The sequence below is a fragment of the Saccopteryx bilineata genome, chromosome 10, assembly GCF_036850765.1.
Source record: "Saccopteryx bilineata isolate mSacBil1 chromosome 10, mSacBil1_pri_phased_curated, whole genome shotgun sequence".
Taxonomy (NCBI): Eukaryota; Metazoa; Chordata; class Mammalia; order Chiroptera; family Emballonuridae; genus Saccopteryx; species Saccopteryx bilineata.
In genome coordinates, this window is record NC_089499.1 from 51,596,724 (window position 1) to 51,617,144 (window position 20,421).

A 20,421-nucleotide genomic window follows, 5' to 3' on the forward strand; every position below is an offset into this window, starting at 1 on the left:
GTGTACTGGTTAAGTCCTTGGGCTCTGATGTTGGTCAGACCTGGGCTTGAATGTGATCATGTGATTCCGTTAGTATCTAGGTGTATGCCTTGGGCCGACTGCTTTACTGCTCTGTGCCTGTATTTCCCCATCTGTAAAAGAAAGATGATTATAGTGCCTGACCTATTGGGTTACAGCAGAAGTCAGCGATAAAATCTATATAGGAAGTGCCTATATGGAATGAGGGCTCGATAAATACTAGCTAGTAGTATAATTCAGGAATATCCTTCCAGGGGTATTCCCATCCTGTGGGGTTGGCACAGGTCAATGGTAGAGCCCTTTTTCCTGCTGCATACCACATTTATTTGGGGGAGAAATCTGTTTTCTGTTACTATCATGTAGTGAATATCAGGAATAGCAGTTGATTCTCATATCGCAAGGAAGAAATGGCCACGTGGAGGGTGGCTAAGAGAGTAGAGTGAGCTGTGGGAAGGATTGGAAGGAAAAGGGTGAGCACATTGTGCCAGGGGGCCTTCCCAGGTCAGGTCACATCACCTTTTCTTGGGGACAGAGATTTCGGATGATGTGATTCACTGTTTGTGGAGATTATTTGCTAGGCATAACACTTTCCTTTTTCCCTCTTTCTTCTTGCTTCTGGCTTAAAAACATTTTTTTTAAAGTTTGATTTTAGCAAGAATGGAAGGGAGAGGGAGAAACTGAGAGAGAGAGAGAGAGAGAGAGAGAGGAACATCGATCTGTTCCTGTATGTTCCCTGACCAGGGATCAAACCAGCAACCGCTGTGCTTCAGGCTGATGCTCTAACCAACAGAGCTATCTGACCAGGGTTTTTTAAAAACTTTTTTTATTTTTTTAATTTAATGATTTTCTTTTCCTGCTTTTAACCCAGATATCTGTGGGGACCCAACTCTTGTCCTAGGTTCAGCTTGGTTGAGGCCCAAAAAAGAAATAACATCTGTGGGACTTCCACTATATGTCAGGCACTTTAAATCCCCAATCACATTAGCTCTTGTGCAATGAGTGAGATCCCCATCATTTTATAGATGAGGCGACTGAGGCTCAGAGAAGGTAAAGAAGCTATCTAAGGCCCCCTATAAGCTGGTAAGCAACAGAACCAGAATTTAAATCACCATCTGTCTTATGCCAACATACAGCTTCTCCTGCCATTTAGCACACATAACTCTCTCTATATCATACTTTGCTTCACTTTCATACGAGTTTTTGTGACATTCTTGTGATTCAGTGCCCTACACATGGGTCTCTCAAAAATATTTGTGGATTTAAAATTTTAGTAATGAAGCGAACAGCTGACTTGTTCCTGCCTCAGATGGGCAACAAGCAGGTTAAGTCACTTGCTCCGGTTCTCAGAGCTAGACAGTGGCAGAGCCAGGCCTGGGATCCAGTCTGCTGCATGCCAAGGTGTATGGTGCTCACTCCCGTTTTTCTGAGAGAGTCCAGGCTTGAGGCTGGGATGCTCATCTCTGAGCACATCTTTCTCAGGCCACATGTGTGGTGTTCTCTGTTTTAAACTAGTCCAAAGGGTAGCTGAAGAGGTCCTGAGTATGCCTATGGGACGGGTGAAGCAGGTGGGTAATGGCAATGGCCATGGGCCAGTTGCGAGTTTTGCGACCTCCTGGCAAGGAGCTGGAATAGTCCCTGTGATTCACCAGCTGGACTTCTCCCTGTGCTTTCTCCAAGCAGATCCTGTGCATTCCCATTATGGACCTTAGCTCATACTCAGTGGTAGTCAACCTGGTCCCTACCGCACACTAGTGGGCATTCCAGCTTTCATGGTGGGTGGTAGCGGAGCAACCAAAGTATATATAAAAAGATAGATTTAACTATAGTAAGTTGTTTTATAAAGATTTATTCTGCCAAACTTAGCAAAAACCTGACACAAGGCACTTGGTAAGTAATTATTATTATATGCTTTAACTTGCTGTAACTCTGCTTTATAGATTTTATAAAGTAAAGTTACTTCCCTACTTTATAAATCACCATTACTGTGGAACCGGTGGGTGGTTAGAAAATTTTACTACTAACAGAGATACAAAAGTGGCGGTAGGTATAAAAAGGTTGACTACCCCTGCATACTGTTTTCTCCATAACAATGCCCTGCTGCCCAGAACTCCATTGCCACGCCTACCTGGGGAGACCCATGATGACTGCCACCTTTCTAGGAAGCATTGGCAGATTGACATGAGTGATCTATTAATTTCTAAACTCAAATCAAGTAATTTATTATGTATTCAGAAAAGACAAGTGGAAGACTATTTTGAGAAATTTGTGAAAATACCATACTCAGAGGATAGTACATGTTAATGATAATATGTGAAATTCCAGAGGTCAGTGACCTTATGTAATGCTTGATTTCATTTTTCAATCTCAGTCTACTTTAACGGCATGTGAAATGGGTTTCAGCTCTCTAGTAGAATGCAGGAGACTTTGAGCATTTGCATGGGCAGAATCTGGAGTCAGACAGCCTAGGTTTGAATGCTGATAACCTTGGGTAAATTACTTCCCATAATCCATGCCTCTGTTCCTTCATTTGCAAAAGAGGGATACTTCTACTATGTTGCTAGGTTGTTGGGGGGATATCAGGTGGCAATATTATTTGCTATCATTTATTGAGTTCTTATGTGTTAGGCACTGTAATAAGCTTGGCTTTATATTCTTATTTGATCCTCCCAAGAGCCCCTTCATTCCTGAAGACCTCTACCCTGCAATATTTCCTTCGCTGTATTATATACTGCTCACAAAAATTCGGGTATATTTCAAAATGAATATGAAGCGATAAAATATCGCCTCATTTTTGTGAGCAATGTATAATTTACTCATTTTACTTTTCATCTGCTTCTCCCAGGGCCTCTTGCCTAGCTCAGTTCCAGGAGGCACCATTCACAATGCATTCTGAGTTCTGCTCTGGGATGCTTTTACTGAGGATATTAATGTGGTGACTTCCTGGAGTTGTATGAAGTGGAGACCCTGGAGCTCCAGGAGAACAGGGATTTTTTTTTTCCTTTTTTGATGATTGCTGTCTCCTCAAACCCAGAACGGTGCCTGACCTATAGAAGGCTTTCAGCAAATATTTGTTGAAAGAATGAAAAATCTCCCAAAGAGAGCCAATTTTACTGTTGAGAAAACTGAGGCTCAGTGAGTTATACTAATTGGCCCAAAGCCCAGCAAGACCCTGAGGCAGCTGGGTGTTTCCAGCGTGCCTGCTCTCAATGGCTTTGCAAAGCTGCATATCTGAAACGCCTAGCATTGTCCCTGCTACCCTGCAATTGCTCAACAAATATTAATGAGCTTGCCTACATGGGTCAGTCCCTCTACTCTGCTAGACAATTCCCACAGAGTGACAAATTGTCATATAGCTGTTGCTTTGAGAAATTGGATTAAATTGCATGGTGCAAAAATAAATAAATTTTTAAAAATTAAATAAATAAATAAAAGGTGGACCTTTCAGAGATTTTGGAAGAAAATTCCCTAATCCTGATAATGGTAGGAGTTTGCAGGGGCCTCTCTGGCCTTTCTATCCTGATTCTTTTTCCTGCTGCCTTCCCTTTTGTGAGTGTCTCTTCCCCTTTTTGCTTGCAGTGAGTTGTGCTCTCCTGTAGGCTACAAAGTGTCAGTTGTTATAAAATCCGGGAGGTGGAGCTTAGTGACGAGGGCCGGTGAGGGTGGTGGGGGAGCGTTCAGCCAGCCCTGCAGGGCGAGCAGTCCAGCTCCGGACTCACCCAAGCTTTAGCCTTGCAGCAGAACTTCCTTCTCACTCTTCTGGCTTTGATTCTCACTGTACATCAGACCAGAGCCGCTGAAGGGAGGGACGATGCGAGATGACCGGCCCTTTGGCAACCTGACCATCTCCTTAGCAGAGCCTCGGAAAGCCAGCCCGGGGCTGACCGCGCAACCAAGGAGACGCCTCGCCTCTCCTGGATGTGTGTGTGTGTGTGTGTATGTGTGTGAGCGGGAGAGCGGGTGTGAGTGAGTGAGGGTGTGTGTGTGCATGTGTGCGTGTACATTGTGACTGTGTGTGCATCCAGATGAGTGTGCGAGTGCACGCGTGAGTGTGTGTGTGTATGTGAGTGCTTGTTCTTGGTCATCATTTTTTGGAAGAAAAACCTTGAAAATCTGGGGCAGGTTACCGTGCTCCTAGGGTGGTGGTTCTTCTTTTGCAAAAGGAGCTGACCAGACCAAGCTACTAGAGACATTTTTCGGCAAGTAAAGAGAATTTTCCTTCCAGAAGGAGAAGGATTTTTCCCCTGGCTCTGCAGTCAAGTAAAGAGATTAGCTCCTAAACCTGTGAAATCGACCAGAGCCGAGAGATTACCAGGGCTCGAGAGAGAATACAAGAAGAAAAGGAGAAATAAATAGCTTGTCAGTGCCTTTGGCCACATTGGAAGATGTCATCTCAAACTAAGTTCAAGAAAGACAAAGAGATCATTGCCGAATATGAAGCCCAAATAAAAGGTGAGATGCGGGCTGGGGAGTCATGCTTCCCCTCCCCTTTTCTTATTCCCTTGCTTTGGTTCCCCCTCCTTTTCCTCCCTGCCATTATGAAATGTTGTTATGCATCAATAATCTTATTGTGAGGAGGAACAGTGGCAGCCGTACAAGTCCAGACTGGTTTCAACTGCGGAGAGCGCTGGTGCTGGGTGTATGGATTATAGAGCGGCAGCGATCACTGCATTGCAGGTGTGCAAGGAGGATCCGACCCCGGCTTTAGGAGTGTCTCTGATACTCCATCATCTTTGCTGTGACATGTCATTCTAAGGCCATTTTGACAGTCACCCCCTCCCCAATTCCCTTAATGGGGTGCCTATTTTTTATGGTCTGCTATCTTTTCTTTTTCCTTTATCTTGTTGCTTTGCCTCTGCCCCTTTCTCTGGGCTGGAATTCAAATGCATGTGCACAGGGCAGTAGCACAGGGAGGCAGCACTGCTTTGTCAGTGTCTCTTGGCTGGCCAGGGTTGCCATGGATTAACTGTTATGGGCTATATTGATTCAAACTAATGCAGGCATTTAGGTATAAAGAGGGAGCTCAGTGCAGAAAATGTATTCTTGTGCAGTGTGCAGCCCCAGTCATCTTCCGTGCACTAGTGTTTAGGGTCATCAGCTTTCATTTAAAGCCAACAGCTCAGTGTGCCGTGTGTTCTGGTAGGCACTGCCTGGCTTCCGTAGTGCCAGGGGAAGCCTGCCAGGAGGGTGAGATGACCTCTGGCTGCTTGTTCCAGCTTTGGTGCTACTAGGCGCACGCTCCTCTTAGAAGCCGCTCCCTACATGCAGACTAGCAAGGCGAAATAGGACACTGGACACAATCGCACAGACAAATGCAGGAAGAAACCTCATTCAGGCCAGGCTTCTCCCACCCTCCTGACTTCTAGGCTCAGCTTTGGCAAGGAAAACCTAACAGCACCATTCACTATATTCACCCTTTCTCAGAGGATGTACCTTATGGAAGCTGGGGCCTGTGCCTCTTAGCATCTGTTTTCTTTCTGGTCACGGTTCTCCTTGCTGCGACACAGATGTGTTGTGACCTTTCATAGAAAGAGTAAAGACAGAATACATCTTCAGGGGATATTGATGTCTCCCCTTGAGGTGATGTGTGGACTATTGAGCAACTTGGTTATTTGGGGCTCAGGCGATCTGAAGTTGCCACACCTGCTTCTAGGTGCTGCAGCAGCTCGAGACTCAGTGACCCAAGAAGGCGGTAGCCTCCCCAGGAATGGCAGGAGGCCGGGCAGTCACAGCTGCCCTACACGCTTCAGATGCTTGGGAAACTTTGGGAGAAGAGCAGCCATCAGGGGAGAGCTTTGGTTTTTTTCCAGTCTCGCCAACCGTCTTCTGCCCTTAGTTCTGGTCACCTCTGGATAGACCCCAGGGTGAAATATGCAGAAAACCCTTGGGTCTGCTCCCCTTTAGTTTCAGTTCAGTATAGAAAACAGTGACTTATAATGTCTCAGCCTTGCTGAAAATTTAGAAACAAGCCCTTTATCGATCAGAGATTTGAATTCACCCGACTGCTCAATACAAAGCCTGGTTTCCATCTTTGCATATATACTTCCTAGGGAGTTTGTTTTATAAGACTAATTTGGCTGATTTTTTTTTTAAACTGAGGTTCCCATGAAAAATGCCATAATAGAGAAGAGGGTGCTGAGTTTTGGACAAGGTGGGGTTTTTATAAACGTTGTCTTGGTAGGAAATGTGCTGATAACTTTGAAGGATTGCTACCACTGGGCCCGTGAACTTTACCTGAAGATCCATTAAGCATTTATTGCTCTGGCTGATTCATTTACTTTTTACATTTCATCTTTATTTTAACAACTAATTTGCAAGTACAAGGTAATGCATTTCAGCAGGAAATTTGCCCAAATGATCTTGTCTCTTCTGGACTCCATTCTAGTCATAAGAGATTAATTTTATTCCTTTAGCATTGACATCCACATGATTCAGGTCAGGGTGCTGCTGGGCCCATGTGGAATCTTTTCTTTCAAAATTGTATGTTGATCATCATTATAATTATTGTGTATACAGTGATATGTAGTTTCTGTGGCTCATTCCCAGATATCACTACTCTTGGACTACATAAGGGTTTGCGTGAACTCAGTTTAGAGATGAGGAAACTGAGGCTTCATAATGTTAAATGACTAGCCCACCGTCACAAGACTGGAAATGTGAAGACAGCGGGTTTTCTGTCAGGCCCAGTGTTCCCTGATACATTGTTTGCCTGCAGCTGCCCCTGGAAGGATTGATGTCAGTAGCAGATGGCAGTTTTGTGGTGGGGCTGGCTGCCTCCTGACGGCATTCCATTGTTTGCCCTCTTTCTTTGATCCCTTGCCTTTGTTGCTTGCTTCTGAAGAATGTTTGACCAATCACCAAAAATAATGCCTGATGCCAATTACCTTTCTCCCTGGGTAGCATTTGACCAATAGCTCTCCCGCTAGTTAGATTTTGTGCTCTGTGAATTCTGTGAAGGGAACTTTTGATTTTAAAAAAATGATACTGAGTTCTTTGTAGACATACTCTGTTTTATCTCCTTCCGAAGAATTTATTGACCCAACAAAGGAGAATTTTTTAAAGCAGCCTTTTTTTCCTGTTGTAAAAAATTTGACTCCTGTCTTCTCTTGCCTCATCAGATACTTGAATTCCTCTGATTAAATACCTGCAATGCAGTAGTTACCATATGCTTGCTCACGGGAACTCACCACCTCCAAAACCCATATACTCTATCTTTGTACATCTCTGGCTGTTGTAAGTGGTTTTTTTGTTGTGTTAAATAAGCCTCTCATCCACCTTTTGGTTCTATAGGATCTCTCACTTGGAACTTCATAGGACAAGAAAGATAATGCTTCTCCCCCAGGACTACCCATTGGATGTTTGGAGACTCAGATCATAGCTCCTGGGCTATGAATATGCTTATTTGCTGATATACAGTAGTTCAATGCTGCTTATCTTCACTCTCCTTTGAATCTACTGCATTCTGGGTTGCAAACTTCAGTCCTTTTGGGTACTTGACAGGTAGAATAAATGAGTGGTGATGGCCAAGTAATATGGCTTGTGGCAGCTGGTCCACTTCCTCAGCAAGGGCAATATAAGAAGAGATGATGGTGATTATGGTGTACCTGTTAGCACATGTCCTTTACAAATGGACAATTAATACCTGGATTCAACAAGTTGTTATCATTTAGGAATGCAGACCCAGCTAGATCTTTCAATTTTTCAACAGATACCAGAAATCTGGATGAGAGCTTTCTGCTTTTAAAGAGGTTTTGCCAAATAGACCTCCAAGAGATGATACTATCAAAAGCCTTCTTCAAGAGAGGTACTAATTTCTAAATGAGATCTTCTAGATGTGGTTAAAGAAAGAAAGCAACTATCACTGTGCCTATGCTGTATGTAGTGCTTTTATTAATGTAGTTTAGGGGTTGAATTAGTTGTTTTCACTGCCCACCCCCTCATTGCACCATACATATTTCTTTTTCCAATCCACTAGGCTAAGATCCTTGTCAGAGAGAAGGAAAATGAAATGAATTTAATATGATTTGTTTTTGGTGACCCTGTGTGGGCTCCAAATGGGCATTGCTTCCATCTGTGGTACTCACAAGTGTCCCTTTACAAATTTGTTCAAGAACCTTGCCTGAAGTGACATCATGTTCTCTAGTTGGGAACTGGCAAGCTATAACTTCTTTCCCCTTTTGAAATTAGAACAACATTTGCCCATCTACAGCTTTTTGGCACCTTTCCTGTTTTTCACAATTCCCTCAAAGACCACTGATAGTGTTTGGTAATCTTATTTGCAGGCGTTCTCAGTATCCTGAGCTCTAATTCATCTTGCTGTCAGACATAATGGTCTGTTCTACATTTATTCAGAGTTCCCATTTCCATTTCAACCTAATGGAAAATTGAAATAGAAATGCAGTGATTGACTTTAGTGTTTTATTTTTTATTACATGCCTTTAATCATTTTAGTCTATCTTAATAACAAAGCTCCATAATTTTGTGGAAGAAAAGCGGGTATTGAACATCACAGAGAATGCATTCATTTATGCATTCATGCAATAAACATTGAGTATTTACTTTGTTTTTAGTCTTGTGCTAGGTATTGGGAGAGATGCAAATTTTTGATACATTTTTGGCTTTCTAAGAGTGTTTTTGGAATATGGTGATAAAATCAGTGAAGAAAAAATAAGACAAAAAAAACTTCCAACTGAGCACCAAATGAGTTCAGTTTTTAAGAGATTGTGCCATAGAGTGATTGACAACCCCCTTAGGAGCCCTCATTGCCTTCAATAGGATTCAGTGAAGAATGTAGGCTGGGCTGGGGAACAATAGGGAATAGTGGGGACTGTGGCTGATTAGGGAGCTCACCTAGAGGAGGCAGCCGTTGCTCAGCTTCAGTCTGTCATTGCCATGAAATATGAACCCAGAGTGGCCAGTCCTTTCAGTGTTTCAAGGGAATCTAAATTTTAAAACAAAATTGCCTGATTTTTATTTAAAATTTTTTCATTAAAATTTTAAAAAGTTAAATTATTGAGCTGTAAATGTCCTTTATATATTCTGCATACAAATCCCTTATCAGATATATGATTTGCAAATATTTTCTCCTATTCTCTGTGTTGTATTTTCACTTTTTCTGTGGTGTCCTTTGAAGCACAAACATTTTTAATTTTTATGAAGTTCAGAGTATCCATTTTTCTGTTTTTCCTCAGGCTTTTGGTGTCACGGCTAAGAAGTCTTTGCCAAATCCAAGGCCATGAAGACAATCTCTTGACTTTTAAATGGTTACTCAGATTAAAAAAACAGGCCCTGGCTGGTTTGCTCAGTGGATAGAGTCTCAGCCCAGTTTACCAATGTCCTGGGTTTGATTCTTGGTCAGGGCACACGAGAGACATGACCGTCTGCTTCTTTCCCCCTCCCTCTCCCTCTTCTCTCCCTCTTCCCTACAGCCGGTGACTCAATTGGTTTGAACATCAACCCTGGCGCTGAGGATAGCTCGGTTGGTCAGAGTGTCAGCCTCAGGCACTAAAAATAGCTAGGTTGATTCATGCATTGGCCGCAGATGGGGGTGGAGGGTGGGGATATGTTGCTGGGTGGATCTTGGTCCAGGCGCATGTGGGAATCTGTCTATCTCTCTTCTTTTCACTTGGAAGGAAAACAAAAACAAACAAGCAAAAAACAAAACAAAAACCACTACAATGTCTGAAGAAACCTGTCAATAGGACAAGGTCAGTGCATGGCCCACCAGTTTGCAACTTCTGGCCTACAGGATGAAGTCCATAAAAAGTCCTGGGGGTGGGGCCTCAGGCAGTTTTCCTGTTTCACCTTCAGATGGTTTCTCTATAATAGGTCTGTGCTCTTATAACTACAATTGATCAAGTCCCTTGTTTCTGAATTCCCCATACCCTTTTCTATCTCCCAATCTTTCCTCATGTGTGCTTTTGTTCTGCTTCAAATGTTTCCCTCTCATTCCCCTCTTTAAAAAAAAATGTTTAAGCCCTGGCCGGTTGGCTCAGCGGTAGAGCGTCGGCCTAGCGTGCGGAGGACCCGGGTTCGATTCCCGGCCAGGGCACACAGGAGAAGCGCCCATTTGCTTCTCCACCCCTCCGCCGCGCTTTCCTCTCTGTCTCTCTCTTCCCCTCCCGCAGCCAAGGCTCCATTGGAGCAGAGATGGCCCGGGCGCTGGGCATGGCTCTGTGGCCTCTGCCTCAGGCGCTAGAGTGGCTCTGGTTGCAATATGGCGACGCCCAGGATGGGCAGAGCATCGCCCCCTGGGGGGCAGAGCACCGCCCCTGGTGGGCCTGCCGGGTGGATCCCGGTCGGGCGCATGCGGGAGTCTTGTCTGACTGTCTCTCCCTGTTTCCAGCTTCAGAAAAATGAAAAAAAAAAAAAAAAAAAAAATGTTTAGAGTGTATTGTGTGCCTGTCACCGAAGCCTCCTCTTTTTTTCTTAATATATTTATTTATTTATTTATTTTAGAGAAGGGAGAGAAAGAGAGAGATAGGTGAGGGGAGCAGGAAGCATCAACTCCCATATGTGCCTTAACCAGGCAAGGCTGGGTTTTCAAACTGGCAACCTCAGTGTTCCAGGTCGACGCTTTATCCACTGCACCACCACAGGTCAGGCAGCAACCCTCTTTTTTTTGTCTCACCAATTCCTGACTCTCCTTCAATGCCAACTCAAGTGATGCCTTCTATAATGCCTTCCTCACTTTCCCAGACAGAATTAGTGGTTCCTTCACCTCTGCCCTTCTTTTCTGAACCTTATTTTCCTTTATTATAATTTTGTGTTTAGTCCTTTGGCCATGAACTCTTTCTCATTTTTCTTTTCTTTTCTTTTCTTTTCTTTTCTTTTCTTTTCTTTTTACAGAGTCAAAAGAAGGGCCCTTGGATCTTAAGAGAAAGCAAGCAAGGAGATATGTGCCTGGGGAAGGGGCAGGGGAAGGCCAGGGGGAGCATGCCTGAGGAGGGGCTGGGGAAAGGCATCCGGCTGAGAGGATGAGAGAGAGGAAGAGAGAGAGAGAGAGAGAGAGAGAGAGAGAGAGCGCGCTCTTGGCCATGAACTCATTATTATTATTATTATTTAGATTTTATTTATTCATTTTTAGAGAGAGAAGGTGGGGCAGGGGGCAGGAAGCATCAACTCCCACATGTGCCTTAACCAGGTAAGCCCAGGGTTTTGAACTAGGGCCATGAACTCTTGAAGGCAGACATACTTATAGTCATCTTTGTTTCCCCAATGTGCTTGGTACATGATTGGTTGAGGCAGTGGCTGCTGGTAAATTACTAATAAGAAGGTTTACTCTTATAAACTCATGGCTCAAACAGTTACTTTCTTTGACATTTGTCTTAGCTCGGGCTGCTACAACAAAATACCATGGTCTGGGTGGCTTAAACAACAGACATTTATTTATCACAGTTCTGGAGGCTGGGAAGTCCAAGATCAAGGTGCCAGCAGATACAGTTCCTGGTGAGAGCCCACATCCTGGCTTGTAGATGTTGCCTTCTTGCTGTATGATCACATGGTCTTTCCTTGGTGTGTGATGTGACAGAGAGAGGTCTTTATCTTTCTCTTCTTACTGAGGGAACTAATCCCACCTGGAGGGTACCACCTTAGTCATCTCTTCTAATCCTAATCACCTCCCAAAGCCACCCACCCCAAAATACCATCATACAGGGGTTAGGGCTTTGACACTTGAATTGGGGGGAGTACAAAAATTTAACCCATAATAACACCCATACTTTCTGTACCATTAAAAGCAGGAGTTTTATTGGTAAAAGAAATATTCTTCGTGGTTTGCTGAATTTCCTTCTCTGTCCCTGATCGGGAAGATGTTTATTAGTAGGGATTTGGTGAAGGCTGATGTGTTGAAAGCCAAGGCGATCTCTGATGAACCAATGTTTGTCACAGCCAGGGTAGGGTATAGCTGGGGAACTCTGCACTCCAGGTGCTTCACAGTCTGGGGGAATCAGTGGATCTGGGGGTCTATATTGGCCATTTCTGGAGTTTTCACCACTAATGTTTATATGTCAGGGATGACCTTCTCTTTTCAGAAAACTCTATTATTCCTTCCTCCTTCTTTCTTTCCTTCCTTCCCTCATTCATTTGTCTTTCCTTTCCAGAAACCTCTATCATTCATTCATTCATTCATTCATTCATTCATTCATTCATTCTCCCATTCATTCAGTGACTTATAAACCATGCTTCAGGCTATATAGCTTCATTTAGCAGTGGGAGGTAATTCATTTTTATTTAGCTGTAGGTCTCAGTCCTATATTTAGTATCTCATGTTCTTATCCCAGTAATTCTGAGAGATAGTCATTATTAGTCTCACTTTATAGATTAAAATGTAAAATTGTGGGAAATAAAGTAAGTTGCATAAAATTGCACATCAAACAGTGGTAGTGCTAGGGTTTAAACTTGAATTTTCCTGACTTCTGGTTGTGCAGGGAGGCAAGATGCACGCCAAGGCAACATGGCTCTGAAACCCAGGAGTTTCTTCTTGGGAGACCAGTCTGGGATGGGTCTCAATCTTTGATTTCCTAACACTTCCACACTCCTTCTAATCCAGCCTCTCCTAGTCCCACCTTGATGTCCCCTAGCTGTGTCAGGTCCCTTCACCCCCCACCCCAGGAGGTCATCTTTGGGAAACTTGCCCATTGGAGACTTGACAGAGATTGACAGCTCTACCTTCACTAACCTGGAAATATACAGAAATCTTAGGTGTCTTCTAGTCCAAGTCTCCTACTTTTTTCCAGATGTGGGAAATGATGTTCAGAGAAGGGTTCTGGCTAGCAGGTACTTCTAGACCACATTTCCCCAAAGGCGAAAGAGCTATCTGCTTGGTTTTTTGCTGTAGTCTCGTGCCTGGCATCTAATTGGTGATCAATAAATGTATGGAGTTGAATTGCTCTGGTGGACAGGGCAAGCCCTGGCGTGGTTTCACTTGTAAATCCTTCATTCCTGATGGCTTGTTGGTGTTTATAAAATATCTCAGCCATCTAGGAGTGGTTGCCCTGGAGGCAGAGCTGAGTGGTGCCTTGGAAAACAGAATGAGGCAAGTGTATGATAGGCTGAGGATTGGAGAGATCAGGAGGAAGAAAGGTTAAACTGGTTCAGAAACTGGTCCTTTCCTTATAGGCACCAAGAAGGGGACAGAAGTTGACCTTTAAAAAGAAACGCTGAGGCCCTGGCCGGTTGGCTCAGTGGTAGAGCATCGGCCTGGCGTGCAGAAGTCCCGGGTTCGATTCCCAGCCAGGGCACACAGGAGAAGCGCCCATCTGCTTCTCCACCCCTCCCCCTCTCCTTCCTCTCTGTCTCTCTCTTCCCCTCCCGCAGCTGAGGCTCCATTGGAGCAAAGATGGCCCGGGCGCTGGGGATGGCTGGTTGGCCTCTGCCCCAGGCGCTAGAGTGGCTCTGGTAGCAACAGAGCAACGCCCCGGAGGGACAGGGCATCGCTCCCTGGTGGGCAGAGCGTCTCCCCCTGGTGGGCGTGCCGGGTGGATCCCAGTCGGGCGCATGCGGGAGTCTGTCCGACTGTCTCTCCCCGTTTCTAGCTTCAGAAAAATACAAAAAAGAAAAAAGAAAAAAGAAACGCTGAACTTCAGAACCTCTGGCCTAATATAGGACCCAGAGAGCTGTGTCCTGGGCTCAATTTCACTTGTAAATGCTTCATTCCTGATGGCTTGTTGGTGTTTCTCAAATATCTTGGCTGGCCAGGAGTGGGATTTTGGCTGTTCTCTGAATTTGTTTAATTATTAGGCTAATTTATGTGAGGAGTAGTGCTCCCTGAGGTGTATTCTATGATATTGGCTATAAAGAGGTGTTGGGTAGAAAAAATAGTTTTGTGGTCAAATAGGTTTTGGAAGTTCCAGCATCAAGTGAATGAAATAAGTTTGTTTCCCACAGGACTTCTGGGAACCTTGAGTGTGTTGAGTATGACTCTCCAAGAAGGGGTTGTAAGCTTTTCTCAAACTTATTTAATCTTTAGACCCTTTTCATGGAATATCTCTCAACACTGTGTTCCTGAGATTACCTTTTGGAAAATGTCTGCCAAATGGTTTGTGGATTATCTAGATTCTTTCTCTTAAACCTTTTGCCCAGTTCCCTAATTTTTCTACTTCTCTCAGAGGGCAATTTGAAGAGGGGAAGAGGCAAAACAAATGCCTATCCAGCTCAGCTAAGTGATACCAGTGTGGTGCTTTGAGGTCACTTAGAGAATGTGGGTTTTGACATTTCCAATTACAGAGCGCTCAACTGTTAATTTAAACAGTAATTGGGTGACAGCTCATGCCTGATCAATATGCGTGGTATGTACACATGTGCCTATCTGTGTGTGAAAGTAAGGGGTTCACTTGGCTACAGGCAGTCTTCAAGGTACCGTGAGGGGGCCTAGGCGGTGCCCCCGGGGCTGCACCGTGGATGCCAGGTGGTAATGGTGCAGATGAACACATAGGAGCCCACGGCCTGCTGCACCTCAGAGAGGACAGAGCTCCACCACAGACCCATCCAGAAATATGTTTTTCTTTATATTTTGTAAGTTGATTTTCATTTCACTCCTCTATGCTGTTGAAGGTGGCAGCAATAAATCTAAGTCCGTTTGGGATTTCCTCTCTGGTTTTCTCTGGTGTTATGTCCCAAATCCAGGCTGATGGAAGTACCACCAAGTGACATTTGTTTGGTTTGGCGCTCCTGCTCTATTCTCCTTCTCACTGGGTCTTCAGTGGTTGGTTGTGACCTTTATCTAAATATTGAAGCTTCTTTACATGTCCCCTCTTGAGCTACTTCTATGTGATTTGCACGCCCTGGGGTGGGGGATGTGATCCTGCGGCTCACATGCCATGCTGGTGGTGAAGGACTGGACATTTGTCTCAGGCCTGTCTGGTCACGCCCACGCCCAGCACTCACTTCTCCTCCAGTGCCTCCCTGGGGCTTCGCCTGGGGAAGTGGCCTGGCTCCTCTGTTTTCAGATTCTGCAAGTCCTTAAGGGGTTCCCTCATTACCCTCTTTCGCTGGCTTGTTTGAGGTGAGGCAGGGTGCAGGTTATTTTTTTATAGATGCATAAAATCTGCATATACCCGGCTCCCTGAAGTCTTTATCCCTGTGTGGGGGGAAAGGGGGCGGCTGAGACCGACGGTATCCTGGCACTCGGTCATCAAACATTCTCTCACAGCTATTGTCCATAATCCACATTTCTTTTTATCCTCCCTGAGGACTAGGCTTTTGAAAGTCAAAAGCCAAGAATTGAGTCTTTCTCTGTAGTATTGTTCCTGCGGAAATGAACACAGAATGCCCTCCCTTACCTGAATCAGGTCCAAGAAGACCTTCAATAGTTTAAGATATTAATTGCAGTGAGTTTCCTTCCTTCTCCATCTTAGCCTAGACCACTATCACCTCCTGCTGGAACCGTGGCAACACCTTCCTAGCTCAAGGCTTCTCAACCTCCATGCTCCTGACATTCCGGGCTGGCGCATTTTCTGTTGTGGGGGCTGTCCTGCACAATGTGGGTAGGATATTGAGCAGCAACCCTGGCCTCTATCCAGTAGGTATCAGTAACACCTCCTCGCAAGTAATGACAACCAAAAATGTCTCCAGACACTGCCAGATGTCCGGGGGTGGGGGGGATGGGGTGTGTGTCAAAATTGGCCCCAGTTGAAAGACACGGTCCTACCTGGCCTCCTTGCTCTTCTTCTGTCCTCATAGTCTGTTTTCCCTGCAGCACCCAGCAGTAATCTTTACACAGCTCAAGGCTAATCATGTCACTTCTGGGCTCCAAACCCTCCAGTAGCATCTCACCTGTATGAGGATCAAATCGAAAACCCTAGCTTGGCTTATAAAGCTGTGCTCTGTCTACCTTGGCCACCTTACCTGTCCACTTTCCTGGTTCCTTGAATTTTCCAAGCCTGGATGTACTTTGGGCCTCTGCACTTAGCTTTCCTTCTTTCTGGAATCCTTTTCCACTGGATTGTCACCTTCTTGGTATTCAGCTCGCAGCTTGCATGACAGTTCCTGACCACTCAATCTTAAGTAGACCATAGGGTAACTGTTGGGTCTGCTGACACGAATTCTCAGCAGAGCACTATGGCTATATGATATTTTCTTTCTTTGTATATTTCTTCTCTTTACTGGAAGTGAAAGTCTGTAAGAACAAGACTTTTGTTCTCTTGTTCATGTGTGTTTTACTAACACCTAGAACAGCACTTGGTATATAACGGGTGGTCATAATATTTGTTGAATGAATGAATGAACGTAGATGTCCTTGTGATGGCCTTTGCATAGGAACACTCATAGATATTTTGCTTCAGGGCTCATGGGATTGGACTGGGAATTGCAGTCTAGAGGCAATGATGAAGCAGATCTCAGCTTTCCCCAAACCCTAAGAGAGAGAATTCGGAAAGATGAAGCCACAGGAGGGACACTTGTATCTATGCAGAGCCATCTAGCTGATGGCTTAGAGGGGAATAACATAGAGAGACCAGGTGCCACTTATAGGGATGCTACAGGGAATCAAATATTTTTTGTTAACTGAGTGTGTGTCTGATATGGGGATACATAAATGGGTAAAATATAGTCTCTATTCCTGTCTTTGATAGACTTAGAGTTCTCTAGGAAAGACAGTTACAAATATAGATTAATCAATGATAATACAGTAAGTACTGGAACACTTCTGGAACCCTACACTATGGAAACTCAGAGTGAACATGACAGCTTTGCTCGGGAAAGCTGGAGAAGTTCTTATAGAAAAAGGACATTTGAGTGTGGTTTTTGAAGGATGGGTAGAAGCTCTCAAAATGGGAAAAGGCATTTCATGAAGAGAGAACAGCATGTGCAAAAAGGCATGGGGGTCATGAAAGGGCCTGGGTACTTGGGAAATGGTGAGAAGTTTGATGTGGCTGAAATTCAGAGTAGATGGAATGGAGTGGGGTGGGGGAGATGACCTCTGAAATGAGAGGAGCTGGAAATCTTTGCTAACCATTGAATGCTGTGAGTCTTTGACCTTGGAGATGGTGCATGAGAGTCTTTTTTTATATAACATTTTTTCTGATTATGGGTATATATATGCTCATTATTTTTGAAGTCTTAAAAATACAGAAAAATATAAAAAAGGAACAAAGAAAGAATCTAGAAGCTACCACCTGAGCTAACCGCTATAAATATTCAATATATTACCATCCAGATTCCATATCTGTATCTAACAGATTTGTTTTATATCTATGTGTAACAAAAAATGGGATCATAGGTCTTTCATGAAAAGATACAAAAATAAAGCTGATAAGCAAATCAGCATAGGCCTATAGGCCTAGGGCATGAAATAGAGTATGGCCTAAAAATAAACAGATGTTGCCGAGTAAGAACATCATTAAGCATGATCTTCCATGTGTTTGGATGGTCCTTTAGGGTTGGCAGTTGTGCTAACTGGCTTGTGTTGGCCACTTCTATACCCACAAATTTGTATGAAATTTGGGTGAACTGAGCTCAAGAACTTCTCCCGACTTCAGCTCTGGTCCAGTCACTTTCAGCTAAAAATTGCCCCCTTCTCAGTCACCTATAGTCTTACTTCCTTGTTGGTATCCCGGCAGTAGTTCCTGCATTTGGCAAGAAGTACTAAAAAGAGAGTCTTGCCTAAGAAGAAAAAAATTTAGCCTCAAAAGCAGGTTGCCCTCTCTGCTGATACCTTTCCTCTGGTTTACCTTTCTTTGCTGTTCTCTGCTGGAGTTCCCAGTCATCAGTGGTACTTTTGGGATTCCTGAATGCTGGTCTGTTCCCAACAATGGTAACCTGGCTTATAATGGTTTGTGAGGGTATTTTCAGAATATAGTTTGCTATATAGATCAGTGTGTTTTTTTTCCAACTTTTTGTCAGACAGAAAGCCCTGTAGGCACAGAGAGTTCTTACTGAGAGACTGGAGTTCAGAGGAAGGGGATAGCTCTGTAGGGGGACCTTCCATAGCTTCGAGTGCCTATAAAGGACCAGAGAGAGCTGACATGGGAGACACCAGTGAATTTAATGAATTTAGGCACCTTAAAGGACATAAAAGAGTGGATGTTGCTTCTCTGATTTTATTTACATTAACTGCAGTCTGGCTGAGCAGTATGACTCCTCTCCAACTGTTGTCTCAGTAGGACACTGCCAAGCAGAGTTGGCCAGCACTTGACCTTGTACTTTTCATGGTCTCTATTTTGATTAGTGGCCTCTCCAGACAGTATGTTTTGCACCTTCTGAAGATATATCATCTTGGGGAAACTGAGGCAGAAAAATGGTCACTCCTTGGCTTCTCTCACCTGGTATCTGATTACTCCTTGACCTCCTACCCTGGCCGTTTGAACTCCTGACTTTTTGTGTGGTTGTAGTCTTTTGAGTTTGAACCTCAGCTTACCCAGGGCTTCAGTTGTGGCCTGATCCTCCTGCCTCAGGCCCCACCCTAAGTATGTCTATCTTGCTGGATCTCATACTTGGTGTAATAGCCATTGAACCTCTGTGCCAACAGTGATGGAAGCCCAATTCTCTCTGCCAGAAACACAGAATTGATATGCTATTGGGAATAGTGCAAAAGAAATGTTGAGAATATGGTGGGTCAGTTTACTTTGATTAAGTTTAACAAATATTTATTAGTGCCTACTATGTTCCCTGCCTCCACAACAGGAAGACAAATTTTAACTTGCAATTACAAAAATGTTTATGTAACATTATGAAAGGGCGACACAGAGTTACTGGAGAAACCTATAACAAATGGATCTAAATATTTGAAAATGTAGGTGATTTCTGATATTGATCTGTAAGGCTGGATTGGCCAGGCTTATCTCATCACCATTATTTCCTGAGCTATTTAGGATCTAGACAGAACTGTCTTTTCATTTAGAGAAGGGTCAGAAGCCATCAAAACATTTAAGGGGACAGGAAGATTTTTACTTCTATGAGAAACACATAACTCTTGGTATAAAAGATTGAAATGATTTCAGAAGAAGAATTTTATAATGTTTTACTCAAACTGGTAAACACAATCATGGGCTAAGTGCTTTTAAGGTGAAATTAGGCCTGACCTGTGGTGGCGTAGTGGATAAAGTGTTGACCTGGAATGCTGAGGTCGCCGGTTCAAAACCCTGGGCTTGCCTGGTCAAGGCACATATGGGAGTTGATGCTTCCTGCTCCTCTCCCTCTCTCTCTCTCTCCCCTCTCTCTCTAATAAAAATGAATAAATAAAATCTAAAAAAGTAAAGAAATAAAAAATTTTAAAAAAAGGTGAAATTAAAGCCAGAGATCAGCTGAAGAGGATAGAAATCCATGTTGGTTGGATAGAGTTATGCTAAAGTCACAGAAAGTGGGTGAGACAAGAATATGGATTGTTGAAGGAGGCAGCTGAGATATGTGATGGTGGGGGTGGGGGGCATGCGCTGGGTGAAATCACACAGGCCTGGGTTTGAGTCTTGGCTTATGGCTTATCAGCTGAATGACCTTGGATAAGTCTTTTCTTATCCAAGAAAGATAAGAAAAATAAGAATAATATCTCATCAGTTTCCTTATTTGAAAAATGGGAATAATAATAAATCACTTTGTGTGTATGTGTGAATTTTTTGAAATAACAAACACCAGAATTTCTAGCACATTGCTTGGCATACAGGAACATTCCCTGGACAATGACAATGTTAGCTAAACCACTAAGAGAGTCACCAGCATTCAGCGTCCTGGACAAGGAACCTGAGTGCGGGTGAAGCAGCAGTAAGTGCACCTGGATGGAAATGAGGGGAAGAGGGGCAGTGCTAACAACCGTCCGGAGAAGTGGAGTTGCCAGCATGGGCAGCTGGGAAAGGAAGGTTCCAGTAAGTCTTAGTCAGGCATGATGCTTTCTTTGTTTACTTCATTGTTTTCCCAGTGTGGCTTCTGGACCTCCAGCATCAAAATCATGGGGGAGAAATCTATAATAAATTTGGAGTCTGGGGTATCACCCCAGACCTGTTGAATCAGAATATTTGGGGACAGAACCTGGAACCCGGGATTTCATGAATATTTTGGCCTGGACTATACTAAACTGACCACCTTGACTGTCTGTGTGTCCTTTTTCTTTATATTTTATTTATTTATTTTTAGAGAGAGGGGGATAGAGAAAGAAGGGAGGAGGAGCAGGGAGTATCAGCCTCCATATGTGCCTTGACCAGGCAATCCCAGGGTTTCGAACCAGCGACCTCAGCATTCCAGGTCGCCGCTTTACCCACCGCGCCACCACAGTTCAGACTGTGTGTCCTTTTTGAATGGAAAAGAATATATGGTAATTGTGTAGACTATTGATGAAAAGAGGAAAAAAATCCCCTGAACGCCCAGTGTGTGTGTGTGTGTGTGTGTGTGTGCGCGCGCGCGCGCACGTGCGCACGCGTGTATGTTACAATCCTATTTTTTTAAAATAAAATATGTGGATCTTTATGTATTTGGTGT

At 44.0% G+C, this 20,421-nt stretch overlaps 1 protein-coding gene across 5 annotated transcripts in view; it reads left to right on the forward strand.

Annotated features, from left to right (window-relative positions):
* The first annotated feature begins 3,717 nt into the window (after positions 1–3,717).
* Positions 3,718–20,421, forward strand: part of SRGAP3 (SLIT-ROBO Rho GTPase activating protein 3) — a 259,954-nt gene continuing 243,250 nt past the window's right edge. For all 5 annotated transcript variants that reach the window (XR_010727270.1, XM_066244398.1, XM_066244399.1 and 2 more), the window contains exon 1: positions 3,718–4,467. Coding sequence is in view for 4 of the 5 variants with exons in the window: in XM_066244398.1 (XP_066100495.1) it covers positions 4,401–4,467 (67 nt within the window). In the remaining variant the exon portion in view is untranslated. The remainder of the gene's footprint in view (positions 4,468–20,421) is intronic.